Source organism: Saccopteryx leptura, chromosome 7 (assembly GCF_036850995.1).
Source record: "Saccopteryx leptura isolate mSacLep1 chromosome 7, mSacLep1_pri_phased_curated, whole genome shotgun sequence".
Lineage (NCBI taxonomy): Eukaryota > Metazoa > Chordata > Mammalia > Chiroptera > Emballonuridae > Saccopteryx > Saccopteryx leptura.
The window spans coordinates 103,368,704-103,377,916 of NC_089509.1; the positions used below are offsets into that span (position 1 = coordinate 103,368,704).

Here is a 9,213-nt window from a genome sequence, read left to right on the forward strand (position 1 = left end):
GGCGGAATAACATTCAACATACAAAAGAAACGCCACTCGCGGCGTTTGCCAATTACAGATTTTCCTTTGCGTCTTTGAATTCACAAAGGGCAGGGATCTTGCCACAAGTTCAATTCAAATGACTGTATCATTTTCTGAGTGAAACTTATAGAAGCGAAGTCCATGAGTTGTTCTTTTTCTTTTCATTTTCCCTATCATTCATCCTCAGTGGTCTGCACACAAGGCCATCACTGGAGGCTGAGAACAGTGTTTGCTGGTGAGAGCTAAGGACAGGAACAGAGGGAGTGGACCCACTTCAACAGGCAGCTCTGTAAATAACTGCTGCTCCATGGTGCCCCCAGCAGCCCTGAACTGACAGTGCAGGGGGAATAGGAGGGCAGTGGCCAAGCTGTGGGATCCCTAAGGCTGTTCCCGTGGGGGGAAGAGCAGTTGGAACTCCCAGGAGCTGGGATCCGAGCAGCAGGTAGTCCAGAAGCGGAAGAATCCAGAGCTCTGACTAAACCCATGGGCTGAGTGAGGGCTCACCACTCCCCTGGGGCCAGTCATGACCCAGGTGGGGAAAGTGATGTGGGTGGGTATGGAGCAGTCGGCCCTGGGGCTATCCCATTGTCTCTGGTACAGGGACTTCTAGGCTTGACTCAGCTGTTCTCCTTAGTTTCATCGTCCCATAGTGCACTGGGCATCCCAAGGGCTTCTGGGAGCACAGGCAGGGCAAGAGTGTTTAGGGAGGGCTGGAGAAGCCTGTGAGGAAAAGAGAGCAGAAGACGGTGACTAAATGGCCTTGGGGGGGAGGTTGCCTTTCCAGTAGGGGAACCTCAGTCTTGCCATCCACTGCCAGGTAGGTGAAATCTGCACCCCCGCCCTCCTGCAAACCCTGAGCAAACACACTCCCAGGAAAACGTCTGAGATCGTGGCAACTTTACTGAGATGAGTCTTCAGAAGCTTCCTCCTTTTAGCCTTAGTTCTTACAGAGCAGGGAAATTTCACTCAAAAAAGGTTTATTAACTTGCTTCCTTCCAGTAGTGGAATTCCAAGCAGGTGCGAATTGAATTGTGAGAGGGCAGGTCAACCCCCCCGGAGCACTGGGAGTCCCATCACACTGCCTCACCTTTACCCTGGCCCCTGTGCACCCTTCCTTTGAGGGGGCTCAATGACCTCGGCTGAGATGGAACACAGTGGTGGCCCTGTGGTGAGTTTTGACATTTGTGGTGTTCATGGGGCTGCTCAGCTATGAGCTGGGCTCCTCCCACCCTCAGGGTGCCCCAGCCTGAGATCTGGGAGCCCAGAAAGACTGAGGGGCTGGTGTTGAGGCCAATGGTCCAGGGCGGAGCCTACCTGAACCAGAGTCAAACCAGTTAACGAGGGTTGGAGAAGATGAAGGCCGATGCCCCAGCTCTCTTCCTTGGCTTCGGGTGTGGAAGGTGTGCTGAGAATGACGACTTGGGTATTCTCAGGCGCTGAGGGCCTCGATGCCAGCAGGGCTGAGCACCACTGCCTGAAGGATGTCAGAGAGGGACACCACACCCAGAAGATGCTGGTTCTCATCCACTAGCACCAACCGGTGTACCTGTGGGCCCACAGATGTTCGGTCAGGGGACAGAGCCATGCAGCTAGGGCAGCCGGGGAGTCAGGCCTCGACGGGACATAACTGGGGGAGCAACAGAGTGTCTCTCATACCACCCCAAAACCAGTTAAGGGTGGACCTGACCTCCCTGGGGTAAGCAGCTGGCTGTGGCCCACGGCACGAGGGCCCCAAGGACAAGACCAGTTGCAGACCACGCGGACACCAAGAGCTTGGCCATGAAATAGGAGGACAGGGCAGGTGCCCAGTGTGTCGGGAGAGCTGGAGTGGTTCCTGAGAAGGACTGGACCGTGGCTGGTGAAGTGTGGAGGAGGGGCAGGGGTTACCTGCTCCCGGGCGATCCGGTCAATGACGTCCCCCAAGCTCTCCTCCGGCCGGCAGGAAAGGACTCCCTCCAGGCACAGTGTCCTCTGCCTCAGGGCTTCCCCCACGCTCATGTCCAGGTGGTTGTAGGTATGCTGGGCAGCCAGGTGCTGGGCAGAGCAGGCAGCACTGCTCTTAGTCCCCCTTCAACCAGGCTCTAGCCCACAGGCATCACCCCCTACACATTGCAGAGGGTCCACCTGGTCCACAGATGCCTTTGGTTCTTACCCCCACAGCCTCCCTGCAGCACCCCCAGCCCCCCGCCGTTCCCGACAGACACTCACGATCACATCGAAGCGGGAGTAGAGGCCCACGACCTGACCTGCGATGGTGGCGGGTGGGGTGAGAGAAAGACAGGGAGTGGGTTCAGATCAGAACCAGGATGCTGTGCACGGGCCTGGGGTGGGTGTTTGGAATGAATCTCTCAACATTCTCCACCCCCACCCCCCCTCGAACTACTGGCTCTATAATGAAGCATCAAAGCCCACAGATCAAACAGCATCCCGGAGGGAGAGAGACGACCTGATGTGACACAATATGAGTACATTACATCACTTTTGAAATGCTCTAGCCTGAGTCTGATCAAGCCTTAAATCTAATTTCTGATTTACAGGAAACAGGAATAGAGGAACAAAGTAAAGACCACCGTGGAAAGCAAACAGGTAGAGCGGGAGGTAGGACATTTTATAGGACAAGCAACCCAGCTTCTCATTACCAATGTCATAATAAGTAAGTGGGGGGGGGGGCTGTCTTAGATTAAAAGAGATTTAAGGGACAAAAGAGGAAAATATAAAGTATACACCTTCATTGATTCTGGTTTGAACAAATCAACTGTAAAAAAAAGATATTTTGGGGGAAGATGGTGAAATGAGAATTAAGATTGAATATTAGAGAGTATTAATAAATTATTTATAGTTCTGTTAGGTGATATAGATAATATACCTATTTTAAGAGATGCAGATTAAAATGTTTAGAGGTGAAGCGACATGATATCTATAACTTATTTTAAATTACTTCAACTAATGGGAAGAAAAGAAAAAGAACTGATTATGGCAATAGTTAATAGTAGCTAATTCAGGCAAAGGATATCAGGGGCTCATTATACAGCTTTTTCTGCCATTTTCCTACATTTGAAATTTTTCATAATCAACAATAAATGAGAATACTTTTTGATACCTGGCTTCACCGTGGCAATTTTAACTTTGAAATCATTTACAACCATGGTTTACCAAAGAAATGATCTTACAATTCCTCCAACCCTTTTTCAGAGCAAGAAATTGAGGTCAGAATGGTCCACCTTAGGACGAATTAAAATGAAAAACCTCACCTGCTATTTTCTCTCATTATACTCATTTGATCACACACAGCTTGTGAAGTCAGAAGATGGGTGTTAAGATTCCCACTTTATACATGAAGAAACTGAGGCACAGAGAGTTTAAGTAACTGGTCCAAGGCTCAATGCAGGCAGACTTCTAACCTGGACTCCAGCCTGGGCCCTGAGCTGACGCTACATAGACCTCTCTCAGCCCCCCCCCCCCCCCCCCCGCCCCAGTGCGCCTTCCCAGACCCTGGTCCTAGGGCGGGTACCGTCTTCGTTGATCACAGGCAGCGCAGACACGTGCCGGTCCACAAAGATGTCCAGCGCGGTAAGGATGGGTGCTGTTTCAAGCACCACAGCCAAGTCTCGGAATGTGCCGATGCCCAAATCTTGAATGGTTCGGGACAGGAAGGAGGGCCGGGGCAGCAGAGCGCCCTGGTTGGGTTGGGGGACAGGTGGTGCCATTAGGGTGGAGCCACCTCCAGGACTCCCAGCTGCCCTGTTCCCAATTATAACGGTCACCCCTACCCCCAGGTGTGTGCCCCAGACTCACAAAGATGTGCAGGAACTTGAGTAGTCGCTTGTGTGTGATGATATGGAGCACGTCACCTGAGACTGGGTCCAGGACAGGCAAGCGGTGGATCCGGTTCTTGATGAGGGTGTAGGCAGCTTCGAACAGGCTGTGGGGTGGGAGCAGTGAGCCGGAGGCAGCGTGGGGAGAGACACCCTCCACCCCAGTCCCCGGGAAGGGGGGACGGGGTGCCCAGGCAGCCTGGCTGTGGGCCTCCCAAGGTGTGCAGGTGAGTCCGGAACTGAGGGGTGAGGAAGGAGACTGTTCAGAGCAAGGAGGCTCAGGTGTGCGGTTGGGGATGCTTGCCTGTCATTGGGAGAGATGGAGACCAGAGGCTTGACGCAGCCCTGGAGGTATATCTCTGCAGAAAAAGCCAGAGTCAGGCCATGATACTGGCCATCCTGCCTTACCAGAGTCCACACAGTGCGTTCCCTCCCTTAGGTCTCCTGGGCTCCCTGTCACCCCTCTTCTGCTTCCTGCAGGAAATCGCCACTGCCCACCTCTCCCTCAGGTCTTTGGGCCCACGCTCACCCACACGCCCTCGGGCCCGTTCCATCTGCCCGCTCACCCCTCCAGGTCTCAATCTTGTGTTCTTCGATCTCATAGATCTGGACCTAGAGACATAGACAGGACTCCAGAAGTCAGACGCGGGCCCCTCGGGCATCAGCCTCCCGGAACTCCTCACCGCCCAGCCCAGATGGGTGCCCTCAGGAGTCCCAACCCATTCCTCACCAGGGGGGACCTATAGTAGCGATGCAGCACCAAGATGAAGTCTGTGATGGTCAGCATCCCTGCGGGGTTGGGGGTTACAGGGGTGTCAGCATAGGGCCTTGCGGTGAGAGGCAGGCTGAGGGGTCAGAATCCCTTTCCTGGCTCTGCCAGTGTCCTGGTACTGAGACAATAGTGGGAATTGTGGGAAGAGGGGCGTGTGGAGTGGGGCAGCCCCTCCCGTGACAGAGAAATGGGGTTCTCCCTGTTCTCTCCAGCTTCTCTCCTCCCCCACACCCTTTTCTGTTCTCCTAGTTCCTTCCTTTCCCTTTTCTCTTGTCCCACCTAGCATCTATGACCTGGAACCCTGGGCAGTAGAGCTAGAGGGGTCAGCTGGTCACAACTCTTCCACACATGGGGAAATGGAATGCAGAAGCACCTCACAAGGTCCCTCTCTGAGGGACCCTTCCCTGCCACCTCTGTCCCCCCAGCCACTCCTCACCCACAAAGCTCTGCTTCTTGCTGTCCCATAGAGGTGCTGCTCGGACACCGTTGGCCACCAGGGCGAAGAAGGCCTTCTTGATCTGAGGGCCGAGGAGAACAGTTGAGGGTGAGTCTTCCACTGTCCCTTTGTGCAGGGGTCCCCAAACTACGGCCCGCGGGCCACATGCGGCCCCCTGAGACCATTTATCCGGCCTGCCACACTTCCGGAAGGGACACCTCTTTCATCGGTGGTCAGTGAGAGGAGTAAAGTACGGTGTCGCTCACGTACAGTACTACTTCCGGCAACGTGGGACGTATGCGTCACGGCTCCGGAAGCGCGTCCTATCACTTGTTAGGGCTAGCAGTGACAAATATGGATCTGGACATTGACCATCTCATTAGCCAAAAGCAGGACCATAGTTCCCATTGAAATACTGGTCAGTTTGTTGATTTAAATTTACTTGTTATTTATTCTAAATATTGTATTTGTTCCCGTTTTGTTTTTTTACTTTAAAATAAGATATGTGCAGTGTGCATGGGGATTTGTTCATAGTTTTTTTTTATAGCCTGGCCCTCCAACGGTCTGAGGAACAGTAAACTGGCCCCCTGTGTAAAAAGTTTGGGGACCCCTGCCTTAGTGGTACCCTGTCCCAACCCGGGTCCCCTCCTGTAGTGCCTTCTCATGGGCCATCCTCCAACCGTGAGCTAGCCTGCCTTTCTAGGTGAGCTAGGTCACAGCACACACCAGACACACGGTATTTCCCCATATATAAGATGCACCCTTTTTTGAAAAATTTGAGGTCCAAAAACTGGGTGCAACTTATATAGTGGTTGTAGATTTTTTTACTTGCATTTCCCACTTTTTCACAGGAATGAATTTTATGATGAATAAAACTTGAGTTCAATAGCTTTATGTAATACATTTTTTTTCAAATTCCAGGCCCCCAAATTAAGGGGCATCTTATACATGGGAGCATCTTATACATGGGGAAACACGGTAATCCTTGTTGGGCACATTTGCTACAGAAATAAGGCTGCTTGTGGCCAGAGGCACTGAGGTGACCCCCTTACCAGGCACACCAGGGTGTGAAAAACTGTGTTTCTACTCATAAATCATATGTGTACAGACACACGTATAATTTTGCTAATCTAGGTACTAGTGGAATAATTATTTGCATAACATTTACAAAATATTTTTCTCTAAATAAATTTTACATCAACTCATTTTGCCCTTAACCAAATGCTATCTAAACATGCTGGTTGTATTTCTAATACATATTAAAATAAATATAAAGCTACTGATATAAATATATTCATTCATTTGTCATTAGAGTCAAATCATGTGCTGTGGGCAACACATATAGCATACTTTGGGAAACATTGCTTTACTATATACATGGCGATAAGAATGGAATTATGGGCATTTCATAGCTCAGCCTAATGCAAGAACAAATGCCAGAGTTTATACTATTTATCTGGTACAGAGAGTCCCCTGCTCTTTGTCCTAAGCCATTCTGCAATATCCTGCACATAGTTCAGGGTTTGCAAAGTGCTCCTACCTATCCTGGGTTGTCCCGGGAGTCCTCTGAAATTTGTAGGGCAAAGCAGGCATTCCTACTTCCATTTTAAAGATGAGAGAGGTAATGTGACCAACCCAAGATCCTACAGATCCTAAGTGGCAGAGCTGTGAGGACAATTAGAGGTTGCTTACAGAGAGTAGCAGCCATCCCCACACTGGTCTCCATGGTGCTAAGAAGGAGCTCTGGAAGGGGACATGCAGGGAGGCCTGGCCTGGCAGGGTGTCCTGGAGGGTGTGAGCGGTAGTCGCAGCCACGTGAGAATGTCGATGGGCAGAGCTGTGGCCTCACCTCCAGCGTGGTGTCAAAGATGACCAGCTTGGAGCTGGTTGCCATGGCATCGTAGCAGGTGTGCTTCTGCATGAAGTGCATGTAGACCTGGGCCCCCGGCTTCTGCAGCTCATCGTCCCAGCCCTGCTTGGGTAGCGGGGCCTGTGGGGATGGGCACGGGGCAGACCTCTCTTCCACCAGGCTGAGCTCATACCTGCAGGCTGCTGCGACTGGGGACTCCTTGCTCAGCTCCACATCGTCTGAGCTGGAGCCAGTGGCTGAGGCTGCGCCAGAGGGGAAGACGTCCAAGGGGGCAGCCTGGGCCAAGGGTGTGGCCTTGGGGAATGTGGCCTCCAGCCCAATGGGCTCAGCAGCTGACCTGGACTGGGGACCTGTTCATGGGGGAGAGGACAAGAATGCCATTGTCCAAAATGCTTGAATACTTGCCGTCTCAGTTTATCCTCAGAGCAGCCTCGGGGGGAAGCCTGGATATGTGGGCCCCATTTTGCAGATGAGAAAGCTGGGTCACAGGGAGTCACACAAGATAATGGCTTTGTCCCAAGTAACCCGTGTTGGGTCCCTGGCTCTGCAGTGTGGCAGTCTTCTTCCATGGGGGGAGACTGAGGTTATAAGATGAGGGTTGGGTTCAACTCTGTGTTCTAGAAGAATTATGGACAGAGCCCAGGCCCCAGGCTCTGGGACTTCACACTGCACCCCCCAAACTGGCCTCGGCCTCACCTTCCTCTGGGCCTGGCAGGTCCTCCTCCTCCACAGCCTCCTGCCTTGTCCATCTTGAGGCCTTGGCCCCCCGCTTCCCGTGGCTTCTTTCTGAGCTAGTGGTCATGGCCAGTGATGACCACGAAGCTCTATCTCCTTGCTCTAGGAAGCTCATCTCTGGAAGGGGGGATGGGCCTGTTGGTTAATAGGGAGTAACGTAACAGAATCAATTAAAATGTGAATAGTAATATTTAATATTTGCAAGCTCTCAAAGGGCTTTTCTCCTGAATTTTCTTGTTCATACCTCATAACAGCCTTATAAGACAGGCATTTTTACCATTCCTAATTTACTAACAAAAGATTTGAGATTAGAGAGGTTAAGCAATTTGCCACAAATCACACAGCTAGTAAGTGATAAAGTCAGAATCAGGGTCTAAGTCTTCAGACTATAGATCCACCTTCTCTTGTATTTCTTTCTTTTTTAAAAGACTTTATTTATTTTAGACAGGGGAGAGAGAGAGAGAGAGAGAGAGAGAGAGAGAGAGAGAGAGAGAGAGAAGCGGGGAGGAGCCGGAAGCGTCAACCCCCATTATGTGCCTTGACTCTGACTCTGACCAGGCAAGCCCAGGGTTTTGAACCGGCGCCCTCAGCGTTCCAGGTAAATGCTTTATCCACTGCGCCACCGCAGGTCAGGCCACCTTCTCTTTTTTTTAGAAAAAGGAGCAGGTAAGGAAAAGGAAGAAGAAGAAACAAAGGGGAACAGAAAAAGAAAATGGGAGGAAGACAAGAGCCAGGCTAGTGGAGTGGGTGAGATTGGGGGCCCTGAAAAAGAGGCGAGGCCCACTAGGAGGGGCGCCACCTCACCCACCTTGAGGCTCAGGTCTCACGAGGCTGCTCCAGGACGGGGTCTGGGGAGAGAAGAACACCTGAAGGGGTGGGAAAAACACCCTATGTTCCGGAACGCAGGTCCTTCCCTTCCCACGGTGCGCACATGAGCACACACACCTCACAAAGATACATAAACACACACACCCATACACAAATACTTATACACATCCACAAGCACATATACTCAACCCCCAGATACTGAATTACATATACTCACACAAAGAATACATATACACAGACACCCACATGCTCACATACATAGAGAAAATCTAAGTCAAGCACACACACGCACACACATGTACACACACAGACACATTCACCCAGTGTAGTGTGCCCACAGCTCACGGCCTCCCTGGAACCCCGTACCCCGTGCAGCGCGTGCTCCAGCTCGGGCTCCATGCTGCCCACAGGACCGACGGAGAGCAAGTGCTGGGCCCTGTGGCTGGGCAGCACTATTCTGGGCCTGGCCCCTGGCGCCCCGCCCTCCCGGATCAGTTTCTCTCTGGGTGTCAGGCAGCTGGAAGGGAGGGGTCCACCCACTCAGCTGCTCCAGCCCAGCAGCTTGGGGGCAGGGTGGGAGGGAAAGGGGCAACCTAGAGTCTTGATGTCTGGTCCTGGGCTGCCTCCTGGATCTCCGAGAACCAGCAAGGGGTGGGGGGTAGACCCTGCTGTGGGCCCGTTGGCTTGGAGCAACCCGGGGGCACTGGGGCTCGGGGGACCTAGGCTCTGGGTCCCG

At 52.2% G+C, this 9,213-nt stretch overlaps 1 protein-coding gene across 2 annotated transcripts; it reads right to left on the reverse strand.

Moving 5' to 3' along the window:
- On the reverse strand, positions 1–8,878 carry PRKAG3 (protein kinase AMP-activated non-catalytic subunit gamma 3). Of its 2 annotated transcripts, none has more exons than XM_066345054.1 (14): positions 8,844–8,878; positions 8,458–8,515; positions 7,611–7,784; positions 6,894–7,264; positions 5,045–5,126; positions 4,567–4,625; positions 4,403–4,448; positions 4,141–4,195; positions 3,817–3,943; positions 3,533–3,698; positions 2,230–2,267; positions 1,909–2,055; positions 1,336–1,567; positions 1–741 (listed from the first exon to the last, which is right to left on the reverse strand). In XM_066345054.1, exons 1-13 carry the CDS (start codon positions 8,874–8,876, stop codon positions 1,451–1,453), a joined length of 1,473 nt encoding a protein of 490 aa, XP_066201151.1. In that variant the 5' UTR covers positions 8,877–8,878; the 3' UTR covers positions 1–741; positions 1,336–1,450. The 2 variants fall into 2 exon arrangements, with proteins under 2 accessions (XP_066201151.1, XP_066201152.1); XM_066345055.1 differs by having other exon boundaries at positions 8,458–8,497; positions 8,844–8,877.
- Positions 8,879–9,213: the final 335 nt, after the last annotated feature.

Excerpts from the sequence above, each read along its gene's own strand:
- PRKAG3 (XM_066345054.1), bottom strand. The coding sequence starts at position 8,876 with ATGGAGCCCGAGCTGGAGCACGCGCTGCACGGG. Across the intron at positions 5,127-6,893 it reads TCTTTGACACCACGCTGGAG|ATCAAGAAGGCCTTCTTCGC; the intron begins GTGAGGCCACAG and ends CTCGGCCCTCAG. Across the intron at positions 4,626-5,044 it reads CAAGAAGCAGAGCTTTGTGG|GGATGCTGACCATCACAGAC; the intron begins GTGAGGAGTGGC and ends CCAACCCCGCAG.